This window comes from Amphiprion ocellaris, chromosome 21, assembly GCF_022539595.1.
Source record: "Amphiprion ocellaris isolate individual 3 ecotype Okinawa chromosome 21, ASM2253959v1, whole genome shotgun sequence".
NCBI classification, from domain to species: domain Eukaryota; kingdom Metazoa; phylum Chordata; class Actinopteri; family Pomacentridae; genus Amphiprion; species Amphiprion ocellaris.
In genome coordinates this window covers 40,393-56,872 of record NC_072786.1, presented here as the reverse complement: position 1 = coordinate 56,872, position 16,480 = coordinate 40,393, and the positions used below count along the sequence as shown (strand labels likewise).

The 16,480-nt window shown below is 38.9% G+C and overlaps 1 protein-coding gene across 7 annotated transcripts in view; it reads left to right on the top strand.

The window, feature by feature from the left end:
* The window catches only part of eps8a (epidermal growth factor receptor pathway substrate 8a), a 75,938-nt gene that overhangs the window by 25,503 nt on the left and 33,955 nt on the right, over positions 1-16,480 (top strand). For 3 of the 7 annotated variants that reach the window (XM_055006455.1, XM_055006450.1, XM_055006451.1), the window contains 17 exons: positions 982-1,049; positions 4,581-4,742; positions 5,662-5,811; positions 6,350-6,432; positions 6,508-6,644; positions 7,842-7,933; positions 8,095-8,221; positions 9,107-9,195; positions 10,048-10,122; positions 10,862-11,010; positions 11,305-11,482; positions 11,646-11,770; positions 14,012-14,120; positions 15,261-15,401; positions 15,485-15,520; positions 16,081-16,104; positions 16,260-16,479. In XM_055006455.1, the coding sequence (XP_054862430.1) occupies positions 982-1,049; positions 4,581-4,742; positions 5,662-5,811; positions 6,350-6,432; positions 6,508-6,644; positions 7,842-7,933; positions 8,095-8,221; positions 9,107-9,195; positions 10,048-10,122; positions 10,862-11,010; positions 11,305-11,482; positions 11,646-11,770; positions 14,012-14,120; positions 15,261-15,401; positions 15,485-15,520; positions 16,081-16,104; positions 16,260-16,479 (1,965 nt within the window). The remainder of the gene's footprint in view (positions 1-981; positions 1,050-4,580; positions 4,743-5,661; positions 5,812-6,349; positions 6,433-6,507; positions 6,645-7,841; positions 7,934-8,094; positions 8,222-9,106; positions 9,196-10,047; positions 10,123-10,861; positions 11,011-11,304; positions 11,483-11,645; positions 11,771-14,011; positions 14,121-15,260; positions 15,402-15,484; positions 15,521-16,080; positions 16,105-16,259; position 16,480) is intronic. The other 4 variants (XM_055006452.1, XM_055006456.1, XM_055006453.1 and 1 more) reach the window with 4 other exon arrangements.

Here is a 16,480-nt window from a genome sequence, read left to right as displayed (position 1 = left end):
CTTTAGAGTTTTTGTGTTGAACTTTAACAAAACATTTTACTGAAGTTTGTATTTCAGCTGAACTTTAACATTTCTTCTCTGTGTTTGTTTTCTGTGTTTTCATCTTCTGGTCATTCATCGTCCCACCAGGACGTTTAATATCTAATATTAATAATCACTATTCAATATTAATAATCAGGATTTAATATTAATAATTAATATCTGATATTAATAATGAATATAATAATAATAATAATAATAATAATAATAATAATAATAATAATAATAATAATAATAATAATAAATATTTAATAATAATCATCAATATTTAATATTAATAATGAATATCTAATTTTAATCATCAATATTGAATATTAATAATCCATATTTAATATTAATAATCAATATTTAGTATTAATCATCACAATTAAAGCTTTTTATTTCAGGAAACTTTTTCATTTTCACCCAACAAACTCTCCATGTGACTCCTAGACTGAACAAATAAAATATGATTATTGTTATTTTAATATTTACAGCTTCAGGTGAACAGACTGAAACCATGACTTGATTTTAGCCACAAGTTTTTTTTAGTTTTGGTCAAATTTAGTCCAATTTCTGGGTGAATTTGGGATGTTTTTTTGACATTTTTGATCAATTTTAAGGAAATCTGGAGAATTTGAAGTCTTGGAGTGTTTTTTTCCCCCCTTTTGGACAAATGTATTTTTTAAAGACAAGTTCGAAATGACTAAAATAAACTTTATTTATGCGGGACAGATGTTGTCATTTTGGAGAAATTTCTTTCCTTTAATGTAATTTACAATAAAAGAAACATTAAGGATGATTTTAATCAGAAACCAGCTTCAGATTCTTCATTATTTCCGAGATTGGTCCTCCTGGTGGGACAGTTTGAATGCTTTTAGACGCCTTCAGGAATATTATTTTTATTATTATCTATAAACCAAAATCAGAGATTTAATTTCCTACTTCTGCTGTTTCCACCAGAACAAAGAAAAAGCTACACCAAGGCCAGTATCAACAGCCTGACGGACACGTCGCAGTACCATGTGGAGGTCAGTATGAACATATTAATATAATTAATATAATATATGTTACAGCTTGGCTCAAAGGCTGCAACAAAACAGGGAGACAAATCAGTGTGGTGACTAAAACTGATTTTATTGTAACCAAACAATCGAAAATGTGCACATCAAACCACAAAGGGAAAGCCCAAAAGCACCGTGCTGAAGCTCCACAGGCAGCAGCTCCTGTCAGCCAGCTGCAGTAGGAGAGAGGAAGGTTATATCAAGTGGAGTCACTTGATCCCAGGTGTGGCTCATCAGCTGACGACCCTCAGCTCCAGAAAGACAGGAACACCTGTCCAGGTAGAGGGTCGTCCCCCTCCTCTTAAGATGAGGTTCCCCGTAGGAATCTCAGACAGCATACAATACAATCTATAGATGTAGTAATTACTCACCATTTTCCTAAATACTTACGCCTCAAACATCTTTAACATCTACACCTACAATTCACAGTCCGCTTCAAGGAAACAATGTCCAGACCATCATACTCACCAATCCTATGCAGACCCCTCCAGGCAACCCACCATCTCCACACTGCACCCAGCAACCCCTGCCACCTGGAGAAGCACTTTAAGAGTGTAAGAGGACAAACAGGCAGGGACCAGGAGGACTCTGCATGGATCTAATTAGCACAGTTTTACCAACCAGGGCTCTGGACAAACAGCCACCACATTTCAGAGCCTTTAATGTGGTGTGCATCATAATATAATATAATATAATATAATATATAATTTTACCTGGCTGGGAACATTCCATTGTGATCATCATGGAAGTGTTCATCACCCCCAGTGCGAACACAAAGGAGGCCCTGAGTGTTCTGTACCAGACCATCACACAGTTGCAAACCACACATCCAGAGGGTGTTTTCATTGTAGCTGGAGATTTCAATCAGGCTGACTTGAAGACTGTTCTCCCCCATTTCCACCAATATGTGAACTTTGCAACTAGAGGATGCAACGCACTGGACAACATCAGAACTGCCTACAGAGCTGCCCCCCGCCTCCACCTTGGCTCTTCTGACCATCTGTCTGTGATGCTAACACCAGCATACAGACCCCTGCTGACCAGAGGGAAACCCACTGTGAGGCAGGTGAGGGTCTGGCCTGAGGGAGCGACAGAAGCCCTACAGGACTGTTTTGAATGCACAGACTGGGACATGTTCAAAGCTGCTGCAACGGACAATGGACACACCAATGTGGAGGAGTACGCTGCATCTGTGTCTGCCTGCATCCAAAAGATAGATAAGATAGTCCTTTATTTCTCCCCACGCCAGGGGAAATTCACATTGTTACAGCAACTTATGTATCAATAAACACAATAATAGTAATAAAATAATAATAGTGCACAGAGGATCTCTGCGTCATGAAACACATCTCCACCAGGGCCAGCGAGAAGCCATGGATGACGCAGGAGGTACGGGAGAAGCTGAAAGCACGGAACGCCGCTTTCAAGTCCAGCGATGAGCTCACGCTCAGAACAGCCAGAGCCAACCTCAACCGGGCTATCAGAATAGCAAAGTGTGCACATGCTAGGAAGATTCAGAGCTTCTTCCATGATCCTAGCAACACCAGGAGCATGTGGCAGGGGATCCAGGCAATCACAGATTACAAAGCTGCTCCTCCACTATGTGCTGACCAGCTGACACGGGTGCTTACGGACATCTTTAACACCTCGCTGGAGCAGGCTGTTGTTCCATCCTGTTTTAAATCCACCACCATCATACCAGCGCCCAAAAAATCCACCATCACCTGCCTCAATGACTACTGCCCTGTGGCGCTTCCACCCATCATGATGAAGTGCTTTGAGAGGCTGGTAAAGGACCACATCATCTCCACACTGCCCCTGGACTCCACCCGTATCAGTTTGCTTACCGGCCGAATCGCTCCACAGAGGATGCCATCTCTTCTGCTCTCCATCTGAGCCTGGCACATCTGGAGGACAAGAACACGTATGTGCAAATGCTGCTGGCTGACTTCAGTTCAGCATTTAACACTATCATCCTCCAGCAGCTGGTCAGCAAACTGAGTCCACTGGGTATCAGCACCTCCATGTGCAACCGGCTGCTAGACTTCCTCACTAACAGACCACAGTCAGCGATAGTGGGAAACACCATCTCCAGCTCCATCTGTCTCCATTGGATCCCCACAGGGATGTGTTCTGAGCCCACTACTGTTCACGCTGCTGACACATGACTGCTGCTCTGCATCCACCTCAAACCACATCATCAAGTATGTGGATGACACAACAGCAATCTGTCCTACAGAGAGGAGGTGAAGCAGCAGGTGGACTGGTGCAGCGTGAACAATCTGCTCCTGAATGTCGAGAAGACGGAGGAGTTAACCATTGACTTCAGGAGGAAGCAGCCCAGTCATTCACCTCTCATCATTGACAATAAAGCTGTGGAGGTGGTCAGCAGCACCAGATTTCTGGGGGTGCACATCACTGACAGTCTGGTCTGGTCATTAAACGCATCATCTCTGGTCAAACGGGCTCAACAACATCTGCACTTCCTGCGATGGATGAAGAGAGCACAGCTGTCCCCTCCCATCCTGACCAGCTTCTACAGAGGCACCATAGAGAGCTGATGACCAGCTGCATCTCCATCTGGTTTGGCAGCTCCAGGGCCTCAGACAGGAAGTCGCTGCAGAGGGTGGTGAGGACGGCAGAGAAGATCATGGGGACCTCTCTTCCATCCATCCAGGATGTTGCTCACAAGCGCTGTCTCAGCAGAGCCCACAACATCATCAAAGACTCCACTCACCCCCACCATGGACTGTTCTCCTGCTCCTCTCTGGGAGGAGGTTCTGCAGCATCAGGACTAGAACAGCCAGGTTCTGGAACTGTTTCATCCCCCAAACCATCAGACTCTTGAACTCAAAGTAACCCTTCTGGGCACCCGTAGTTCACTGAACTATAACTGCTGCTACTTTTTACAATGTACGTGCAATACTGATGCCACATCTTCACTGTAAAAGAAATATGTGCTGATGTGTATGTTTACAGGTGTGTATGCATTTATATATACATATTTTTATATATATTTATATAGTTGTTTACATGTATATATTGGAATTGTTTCTATTTAGAAATTTTTTTTGTTTGTTTCTGTATTTATCAGTCCGAGGGAGAGCTTGTTGCACCTGAATTTCAGTCATAATGTGCACCAACTAGTGTGTGTTCTGGTTGACAATAAAGTGGCTATTCTATTCTATTCTATTAATATAATATAGTATAATATAATACAATATAAAATAATATGATATGATACAATGTAATTAATATAATATGATGTTACATAATATAAGGTAATAGAATATAATTAATATAATATAATTAATGTTATAATTATGATAGTTAATTATAGTTTAATTAATCTATAAATTATGCTATATAATATATAAACTGTATAATTATTAATTAATATAATGTAATTAATTAATAATGTACAGAACCTGAAACCTGGTCCTGGTTCTGAATTTGTCCTCCTGGTTCTGGTTCTGAGTTTGTCCTCTTGTCTTTCAGCATCTCACCACCTTCGTGTTGGACCGTAAGGACGGGATGATCTCGGTGGACGATGGGATCAGACGTCTGCGGCTGCTGGACGCTAAAGGGAAGGTCTGGACCCAGGAGGTTCTGCTGCAGGTGGAGGAAAAGACGGTCAGCCTGGTGGACCTGGAGACTAAGGTAGGACTCACCTGTCTGATCAGACAGGTGAATGTTAACCTCTCTATTGTCATATTTAATCAGGTTTTTGTTGTTTTTAATCAGATTTTTGACGTTTTTAATCAGATATTTTTTTAATCAGATTTTTGATGTTTTTAATCAGATTTTTGTTGTTTTTCATCGGATTTTTGTTGTTTTTCATCAGGTTTTTGTTGTTTTTAATCAGATTTTTGTTGTTTTTAATCAGGCTTTTGTTGTTTTTAATCAGGCTTTTGTTGTTTTTAATCACGTTTTTGTTGGTTTTAGTCAGATATTTGTTGTTTTTAATCAGATTTTTGTTGTTTTTAAATCAGGCTTTTGTTGTTTTTAATCAGGTTTTTGTTGGTTTTAGTCAGATTTTAGTTGGTTTTAATCATGTTTTTGTTGGTTTTAATCCCGTTTTTGTTGTTCTTCATCAGATTTTTGTTGGTTTTAATCAGGCTTTTGTTGTTTTTAATCAGGCTTTTGTTGTTTTTCATCAGATTTTTGTTGTTTTTCATCATTTTTGTTGTTTTTAATCAGATTTTTGTTGTTTTTAATCAGGCTTTTGTTGTTTTTAATCAGGCTTTTGTTGTTTTTAATCAGGCTTTTGTTGTTTTAAATCAGACTTTTTTTGGATTTAATTAGATTTTTGTTGTTTTTAATCAGATTTTTGGTGTTTTTAAATCAGATTTTTGTTGGCTTTAATCACATTTTTGTTGTTTTTCATCACATTTTTGTTGGATTTAATCAGATTTTTGTTGTTTTTCATCAGATTTTTGTTGTTTTTCATCAGATTTTTGTTGTTTTTAATCAGGCTTTTGTTGTTTTTAATCAGGCTTTTGTTGTTTTTGATGAGATTTTTGTATTTTACCAGACTTCTGTTGTATTTACTGTGATTGTTCTGTCTGGGTTCCTTCAGAACGAGCTGGAGAACTTCCCCATCTCCTCCATCCAGCACTGCCAGGCCGTGATGAACGCCTGCAGCTACGACTCCATCCTGGCTCTGGTGTGTAAAGAATCGGGTCAAACCAAACCGGACCTGCATCTGTTCCAGTGCGACGACATCAAAGTGAGCTGGAACAAAAACTCAGAGAAAAAGAATAAAATACGATAAAATGAAGCCAGAGGGCAGAACTGGAAGTGGTTTCAGTATAAAGTAAATTAATCTTTGTTAATGAGAGTAAATGACAGATTTATAAACTGATTATTGTGTAAAAAAATGGAAAAAACATTATTAGTTCATCTGAAGATGCAGAATGACTTAAAAATATAGAGAAGTAGAAGTAAGAAGAACCACAACATGAAAACACTAAAGTAAAATACATGAAAACTGTACTTCCTGTTACTGTCAGAATAAAAATAGTTCAGATTCATAAACACTAAAAGTTGCTGAAATTAAAGTTTTAAAATGTAAACATGTAATAAAAGAAGCCCTGAAAGCAGGTTTTAATTCTGTTTAGTTTTAATATTGAAGGACCAACAGTAGAACCCTGAGGTTCACCGCTGGAGATTTTATTTAGAAAATCTGTTAAAGGAAGACAAAATCAGAAACGTTCCAGATTTCCTGTCTTCATCCTCGTTAATGTGTAAATAAAATGTCCCGGCAGGCGAATCTGATCCACGCAGACGTAGAAAGTGCCATGATCGATGCCAAAGGAGGCAAAGTGAAGAAGCGGCCGGAGGCTCTGAAGTAAGAACCAATCGCCTGCCTCCTTATTGGACCTGTTTCTGATGCTGGCAGCTGATTGGCTGATTCTGTCTGCAGGATGATCCTGAAGAGCAATTGCGCCATCCCCCCTCCCCCTGCTGCCCCCGCCCCCGAACCGCCTTCGTCGACCAATCCGGTGGACGTAAAGAGCCGAGCGGCAGCCTGGTCGGCGTGGACTAATGAGCAGCAAGACTGTGAGTGATGTCACGGGAAGTCTTAGATTTGATTTATAAACGCGACAAATAATTTATTAGAAAAATTCTCAAGTAATTTGTCTTCTGCTCTGGTTAGCATCTTTGAGCTCCAACTTCTGTTCGCACTAAAAGGCTATCTGTTAGCTCTTGTTTTGTCGTATTAGCTTCACATAGCTCCTCTTAGGTCCTGCTAGCCTCTGTACATTTAACTTTCTGAGTCTTGTTGTCTCCACTTAGTGCCTGTTAGCGCTAAAAGGCTATCTGTTAGCTCTTGTTTTCTCCTGTTAACCTCAAATAGCTACTGTTAGCTCCAGTTTTTCTCTTGTTCACTCCTTATAGCTTCTGTTAGCTCCTTGTAGCTATTGTTAGCTCCTATTTTCTGTTGTTAGCTCCTTGTAGCTACTGTTAGCTCCTATTTTCTGTTGTTAGCGTCCATCAACTCCTGTTAGCTCCTTATAGCTTCTGTTAGTGCCTGTTTTCTTTAGTTAGCTTCCATTAACTCCTATTAGCTCCTTGTAGCTTCTGTTAGCTCCTTATAGCTTCTGTTAGCTCCTGTTTTCTCTAGTTAGCTTCCATTAACTTCTATTAGCTCCTTATAGCTACTGTTAGCTCCTGTTTTCTCTAGTTAGCTTCCATTAACTCCTATTAGCTCCTTGTAGCTTCTGTTAGCTCCTTGTAGCTTCTGTTAGCTTCTTAAAGCTACTGTTAACTCCTTGTCGCTACTGTTAGCTCCTTATTGCTACTGTTAGCTCCTTGTAGCTACTGTTGGCTCCTTATCACTACTGTTAGCTCCTTATCAATACTGTTAGCTCCTGATCACTACTGTTAGCTCCTTGTTGCCACTATTAGCTCTTTATTGCTACTGTTAGCTCCTTATAGCTACTGTTAGCTCAAGTTGGTCGTCATTAGCTTGTTTTAGTGGTTAGCAGTTAGTGTTTTTTTTTATCCATCTTCCTACCTTAGAAGCTTCTAACAGAATCTCAGATTTTTCTCATTAATCTGATTAATTATAATAATTTAGAAGTTATTATTTCTGCAGACAAAATGTGATAAAGCTATAAACAAACATCGTCTACTGGTTTAAAGTATCTGGAATCTGAACGCTCGGTTCTAACTGAATATAACTAAATGTCCTGGTCCTGTTCCTGGTTCTGATTCTGGTCCTGGTTCTGGTTCTGATTCTAATACTGGTCCTAGTTCTGGTTCCGGCTACAGACGAGCGGCAGCGGCAGCTCTCGGGGGACGGTGGTCCGGTGGAGATGACGGCGACCCGGGTGGACGGAGACGTGGTGAGTCCATCTGTCTGATGCAGCTGGACATTAAATCTGAGCTTTAATCTGATTGAAGAACGTTGAGTTCAAATGCAATCAGAAGCTTTGAGGACTAATCTGGTTACGTAAAGATCTGAGCCTTCATCATTACAAACACCTGAAACCGCTTTCATCTCTAGCAAATCCTGAACCACATCCTGGACGACATCGAGTTCTTCGTCACCCAGCTTCAGAAGGCTGCCGAGGCTTTCAACGAGCTCTCCAGGAGGAAGAAGGCCAAGAAAGGCAAGAAGAAAGGTCCGGGAGGTGAGCTGAGCTGAAAACACAAATGACCCACAACAACATGTGGACAATCTGAACCCTGTTAGCTGTAAAAAAAATCACAATTTATCAGTCAAAACCTGTAAAAACACAAAGAATGTTCAAGTTTCCAACTTTCCCACAGTCCTTGAACGTCTCCAGCTGTTCCAGATCTGAGTTTAAGATCAGATTTAATCACTTTGGTCTGCTTTCAAAAATCCAACAAAAATAAACTGATCAAAATAAAGGGTGTAAAAAAAACAAGAAAAAGCAACAAAAATAAGACAAAACGACAAACGAGACAACAAAACGAGACGCAAAACGACAAAAATTAATTTCTGAGTACAACGGACTCGGTTGTCACCAACAGTCATGTGACAAAAGTTCAGTCTTTATTTATTTGTTGATTATATTTATTTCATATCTTTGTCTGAATATGGAAAGTAACTGGTTTAAATGTAAACGCACGTTTAACTCTTAATTTTTGGCAGAAAACAGAAACTCCAGTAAATTATCTGAAAATTTTACTAAACCTTTGGAACAAGAAAATCTGTTTTAAAGGTTTGTTATTTTTAAATAAGTCACCAGAAAGACTCGATTTATCAGCCAGAAACAGTAAAAACAGAAAGAATAATCAGATTTCCAGCTTGATCAGTTAAAAGTCTGTAAAAAGGTAGTTTGTAAAGAAAAAAACGACCACAAAAAACAAAAAAGAGACAGAAAATGAGACACTAAACAACAAAAGGTTTCACAACTTTCCCAAAGACACAAAACGACTAAAAGCACTCAAAAAGCAGCCAGAGATGAAACCTGTTACCTCCTCTGGTCTTCTGTTACCTGGGGCTGATCCCAGGCGAGTTTCTAACCTGTAGTTCTGCTTCTGTCCACCAGAGGGCGTCCTGACACTGAGATCCAAACCTCCCAGTGAGGATGAGTTCGTGGACTGTCTGCAGAAGTTCAAACATGCCTTCAACCAGCTGGTACCTCACTTACCTGGTTCACCTGTTCTCACCTGATTCACCTGTTCTTAAAAACTGAGTCGACAAAATTCTTTCCTCAGAAAACATTATTTCATATTCCTGATCATATAAACTCACAGCTGAAGGTTTAATTTAAATATTGTTTCTTTTTCAATCATTAAATGTTTCATTCTTTTATTTTGGTTAATTTTAATCACAGATTTATTTCTTTTCTGGTAAAATGTTTTTTATTTCTGTAAAATTCAGACCACAGGTGATAATTCAGAATAAAATCTAAAATATATGAATATATTTATGATTAATAGATTTAAAGTTTGAGAATAAAACATTAAATTTATCACCAATAAGTGCAAATAAAGACCTCATCTTCATAGAAAAACATGCTAATGTTTATATTCATGTTTTTCTGTTTTATCATGTTTGATTGATCAGTTATCAGATGATTAATTATTTCAGCTCAGACTGTTAGAACCTGACAGAAACTGATCAGTAAACTGTATTAATCCTAAAGGTGTTAATATTATTATCAGAACCTTCAGAACCCTTTAGAACCTCCAGAACCCTTCAGAACCTTCAGAATCTTCAGAACCTTCAGAAACCTTTAGAACCTTCATGTAACTGATCAGTAAACTTTATCAGTCCTAAAAATTTCCAGTTCCGTTCTTAAGACTTCAGACGTTTGATGATGAAACTCACGTTAAACTGATTCTTTGTCGTATTCAAAGCTCTTAGATTGGACCTGTGGAACTTTTAGGACCTTTTAGAAACTTCAGAACATTTAGAACCTTCAGAACCTTTGAGAACCTTCAGAACCTTGTAGAACCTTCTCACGCTGCCTGTTCTGACCTGCAGGGGAAGCTGAAGGAACACATCCAGAACCCGAGTGCCGTGGATCTGGTCCACTTCCTGTTCACTCCTCTGAAGATGGTGAGTCCAGAACCAGAACTTTCTGCTGGTTCCTGCTTCAGTTGAATTCCTAAACATCTGCAGCAGGTTTCAGATGATCTCAACGTTCCTCCAACGTTATTTATCATGTTAGTAAACAAATTAAACGCAGCGTTTCAGTGAAATCTGAATGAAAGAAACAGGAACAGTTGATTGTTCTAGAAAGACTCATCTGGACCTGAAGCTTCTGGTTCTGATGAATTAGAACCTGAAGATGAACGTCTGAAGAAAACAGAAAATGAAACAAACTCCAAAACAGAAAAAATTTCATCAACTGTTTGTAGCTGGAGCTCAGGATCAATAAAATGGATCGATCTGTAAGCAAAGTGAAGCAGAACCTCAGTAAAACCTCAGCAGAACCTCAGGAAAAACCTCAGCAGAACCTCAGTAAAACCTCAGCAGAACCTCAGCAAAACCTCAGCAGAACCTCAGGGAAAACCTCAGCAGAACCTCAGCAAAACCTCACGAGAACCTCAGCAGAACCTCAGCAGAATGTCAGTAAAACCTCAGTTGAATCTCAGTAAAACCTCAGCAGAACCTCAGTAGAATCTCAGTAAAACCTCAGCAGAACCTCAGTAAACCCTCAGTAGAACCTCAGTAGAACCTCAATAAAACCTTAGCAGAACCTCAGTAAAACCTCAGCAGAAACTCAGTAAAACCTCAGTAAAACCTCAGCAGAACCTCTGTAGAACCTCTGATCTGTGGTTCCTTTGTCCTTCAGGTGATCCAGATGTCCGGCAGCGTGGATCTGGCTCGTAGCGTCGTGGTTCCACTGCTGACCAGAGAAACCATCGAGTTCCTTCACGCTGCTACGACGGCCGAGGAGAGACACCTGTGGGTCGCCCTGGGAGACGGATGGACCAAGTGCAGGTGAGGTCACGTTGTCATCATGTTCTCTTCATGTTCTCATCATGTTCTCCTGGTGTTCTCCTCATGTTCTCCTAATGTTCTCCTGATGTTCTCATCATGTTCTCATAATGTTCTCCTCATGTTCTCCTGATGTTCTCATCATGTTCTCGTGATGTTCTCATAATGTTCTCCTCATGTTCTCATAATGTTCTCCTCATGTACTCCTGATGTTCTCATAATGTTCTCCTCATGTTCTCATCATGTTCTCCTGATGTTCTCATCATGTTCTCCTGATGTTCTCCTGCTGTTCTCCAGGCTGGAGTGGCCGAAGGACTACTACTTCCCTCCTTCGGTGCTGAAGTTCCGTGACGGTTGGGAACCTACGCTGGTTCCGGGGGTGACTAGAGAACAGGAACTGGCTCAGCTGGCCGAGAGTCCGTCCAACACCGACATCCAAAGAACCGAAGATCTGACGATGCGACTCGGTCAGGAGGTAAAGAACACGCTTAGAACCACAGACTTGTAGAAGAACACGCTTACAACCACAGACTACTTAAATGTTTACATGTAGCATGGTCTGTTGTAATGTTTTATGTGTTCACATTTAAAATGTTCTCTGTTTACATGTAACGTGTTGCGTGTTCCGTGTCCTGCAGGTGGCGCTGCAGAGGTTCCCTCCAGCAGACGGGTACGACTTCTCCTCCTCCAAACGGATCCAGATCCTGGATCAGGACACGGCTGTAGCTGCTTTCAAACACGCCATCAGCCGACGTGTTGACCGGTAACACGCAGGTCACATGACGCCCTGGCGAACCGATCCCGTGTTCTGGTTCTATGGAGAACCAGGAGGGTCTCAGTCATCACTTCTAGACGCCACAATGAAACAGATTAAATAATAAAAATAATCAATCAAAGTGGCCATTCAGACGTGAATAAATAATCAATAAATTAAAACACAAATAATTTTTAAGTACGTATTTAGATTATCTATTATATTTAAAAGTTATAAATCAATATAATGTTTAATACATGTAAGAATGATAACACACAAAAAAGTAAAATTATTATTATTATTATTATTATTAATAATAATAATAATAATAATAATAATAATAATAATAATAATAATAATAATAATAGAATTTATTAGAATTAAATAAACGGTAAATTAAATCTAAAATTAATAATAAATTAATACATGAAAGAATAAATAAATTAAAACACACATTAACATAAATTAATATTTTCAGTTTTATTTCTGAATTTCTATAAATATATGACCTTTAGTTTTTTAATTCTGTATTTTGCATAAATAAAAATAGAACTAAATAAAAAAAATAGTACATGTGCAAATTTATATATAAGAATAATGCAGAGAAATCCAGATGTGATATATCCATCCATCCATCCATTATCTATACACCGCTTAATCCTCACTATGGTCATGGGGGGGGCTGGAGTCTATCCCAGCTGACTCAGGTGAAGGCAGGGGACACCCTAGACAGGTCACCAGTCTGTCACAGGGCTACATACAAAGACAAACAATCACTCTCACATTCACACCTACGGGCAATTTAGAATGATCAATTAACCACAGCATATTTTTGGACTGTGGGAGGAAGCCGGAGTACCCGGAGAAAACCCACGCATGCACAGGGAGAACATGCAAACTCCATGCAGAAAGATCCCGGGAAAGCCGGGACGTGAACCAGGGATCTTCTAGCTGCAAGGCGACAGTGCTAACCACTACGCCACTGTGCAGCCCAGATGTGATATAATAATTAATAAAAAATATTAATTATTCAGGGTTAATGACTGTATTTAAATATTACTGAACATTTATTTCTGTATTTATATATAAGCAATGTTCTTATTTATTGAATAAATACGGAAAAAAATAGATAAGTAAATGTAGATTTGTTAAAATATAAATTTTGTATGTATTTTGTTTTATTTATTAATTAAATCTAGATTTATTTATTATAATTTTAATTGATGACTGAGGTTCTCCTGGTTCTCTGTAGAACATCTCTAACTTCTATTTCTGCTGGTTTCTGTCTTTATTCTGGGATTTTCTGAAGAATTTTTGCTTCAAACTTAAAAACTCTGATAAAATATTAAACTAATGGACTTTTCTTTTACTTATAACTGACTATTTTTCACCCTTTTCAACCTTAATACTGAATTATTTTCTATTAATTTCTAAATTAATTTTCCTTCTGATTTAACTTTGGGACGTTTCTCCACGGCTGTAAATGTGTTCAAATTTAAATGTGAGTTTTTAAAAAATTTAATTATTTAGATTAAATTATCAGACTTGTTTTGCTTGTTAATTTTTGTTAGATTTTTTTATTTGTGTTTTTTTGTGAACAGCTGCATAGAAACTGTGCTTTTAATTTCTGTTGGTGGATTTCTGTAGTTTTTCTGCAGAAATGTTTGGAAAATAAACTGCAAATTATTTTTTGTGCTTTAAATCATATATTTAAGCTGCTGAAACAATTAAACTTTTAGATTAATCTTTAATTGAGTTGAAATAATAACGTCTTTGTGAAATTAACCAAATTCTAGTTGCTGAGTTCACATTTTTCTATTTAAAGCTTTCTATAAACGTCACAGAAACAGAATTCATCTAAGTTACGTATTCAGATGACTAGATATAGAAACATCAATTATTTCTTTTATTTATCTGCAGGAAAATGTAGGAGAGTAAAAACACTTTTGTTTGAGGAAAATTAAAATTATTTTTGTTGGCTTCCACTAAAATCTGAATTATTAAAATCTTTAAATTTTACGTTTTCTGTTTCTAAAAATACAGAAAATATAAAGTCTAGAATTAAAACAGAAACAGATCAACAGCAGCAGCTCTCAGAAACTTTGAGTTTCACACATTTTTAGTTTGTTTTTCTATTTAAACAGACATCAGCTGCTGCTCAGATAATAATGAAGTTTTCTCTCCTGATGCCTGCAGCTTCATGTTCATGTCTAATATTTTATTTTAATTCTTCTCCGTGTCTCTCCTCAGCTTCGATGACGATGGCCGGGCGCTGCAGAAACTTTTTGCCAAATGTAAATACGACTTTGTGGCGAGAAACAACACAGAATTGTCTGTTCTCAAAGACGACGTGGTTGAGGTAAAACATTCACTTTTTATCGTCGTTTTTATTCCTTAATGTCACCTCCTGGTTTTTAACTTCCGCTGACTAGATGGTGGGTTTGAAATGTTAAAAAAAAAAAAAAAAATCTGATCACAGTAATTAAAAATAAATTAACAGCAATTTACTGATAAGTTATAAATTCAACTGTTGTTTAAATAAATATTATAAATACAAGTTTTTAACTTATCTTAAGAGTTCTGGATGTTCATGTTCTTCCAGTTTAATTTATTTTATTTAGTTGACCTTTATTTTACCAGTTAAAAATGTTGGAGAACCACTTCTCATTTGCAGACATGCCCTGACCAAGAGACGCCAGCAGGAACAAACACACATGTAAACCACAAATAAACATACATGGAACAAACACACATGTAAACCACAAGTAGACATACATGGAACAAACACACATGTAAACCACAAGTAGACATACATGGAACAAACACACATGTAAACCACAAGTAGACATACATGGAACAAACACACATGTAAACCACAAATAAACATACATGGAACAAACACACATTGGACAACACCTCCTGTGGTGAAATAAACATCAGATAAGAACTGTCATACACCCTCCTTGGACAGGGAAACCTATTGAGAGGAGAAAACATCTATTTACGTGAACATTCACCTTTGACAGAAGAATCTGAAAAGAGGAGAAAAAACACATTTTTACCTGAAACACTCAGCTCAGACAACTCCTGGGGTGAAATGAACAACAAATCAGGACTATATGATACTCACCTTTGACCTGTAAGGACAAGAGAAACACCTGTTTACCGCTTTTGAAAATGTGCAAAAATGACCCAAAATATGACACATAATTCTGGGCATGGGTGTCAGTTACACTTTTGTGTGTCTTGACGTGTTACATATGTGTACCAAAGTTCATATGTCTAGGTCAGATGTACTGGTCATAATAAATGTTTGAAATTTTCCAGGTGGTGCTATTGAGCCATTTTGGCACGCATTTTCGAGGATTTCTAGGGCCTCAAAAATGCGTTTCTTTCGTCTGACTGAGAAAGTCTAATAATAAACCTATGGGGTTAAGTAGGGTCTTCACACCCTAAAAACATTCAGCCTTTTGTCTAATCCCTGAGTGTCGTCTGTCAGGTTCTGGACGACAGGAAGCAGTGGTGGAAGGTCCGTAACATGATGGGATCGAGCGGCTACGTGCCAAACAACATCCTGGAGATCACCAAAGCTGTGGACCTGAGCGGCCGAGGAGAACCCATCTACAGCCACACAATCCAGGTAGGAGGACACACCTGAGCTTCATCTGCCGCCTGCTCAACCACCTACTCACCTGTCTCATGTTTTATCTCCAATAATTAAAGCTCATGATGCCAAAGAAGGAGTTTGAGTTGTTTAAGGTAGGACCGGTGTGTGCTTTTAGTGTGAAGGTTCCTGTAGTTTCCTCTTCCTGTGTGCTCTGCTGTGGTTCTTAAAGGAACATCACATTTTGGTCCAACCTGGTCAATCCGTTTATTAACCCTCTGAGCAGCTTCTGGATGGGTTTGGCCTTTTAACAGTTTTTTCTCAGTTTACAGTCACTCATGACAGAAAGAAAGCAGAAAACATCAAACACGTGACTGATTTCTGCTCAGAAAAGAAGTTTTTTATTCTAAAAATTGCTGCCAGTGAATTTTCTGTTGATCAGCTAATTTTTTCACCAATAAGTTGAATTTTTTTGTATTTTCTCGCATCCGGTGTGGGCGAACATTCACCTGATGTTGTGTTTAGACTGCAGCTCCATGCTAAGCTAAGCTACGCTAGGTTAGGCTAACCCTGGCTGCTAACAGGGACTGTTCCTTTAAGCGGTTTTCTAGGATCTCCTGTGTTTTAGTCGAGCATCTAGCAGCAGATGATCAGATAACTTGTTTCTTCGTCTCATCACCATCTTTGTGTTTCATGTTTTATTTTTACGTCACAGCAACTTCTGGGAGAACTCAACGAGGTAAACATGACGAACTTTATTCTGAAAGACAGAAAACAGGAAATACATTTCAGAAGAAGTTTAGAGGGTTTTAATCCAAAGGTTAAAATGACTGATGGATTCAGCTGCTTGGTGGTTCTCCGTTAACCCCCTGATGGAACTTCTTATCTCCTCAGAAACAAACCACCAGAACCGACTTCCTGCCCAGTAAACCCGCCGCCACGCCGATGCCCCCAGCCCCCGCCCCACCTCCGGCTCCTGCCATGCCGCCAATGCCGCCGCTGCCGCCACCAGCCGCCGAACCCACCAAGATCACCCGAAAGAACAGCAACACGTCCAGCGACAACAGCAGCGTCACCTTGAGGGAGAACAGCGGCCAGAAACCTGCCGTCAGCCG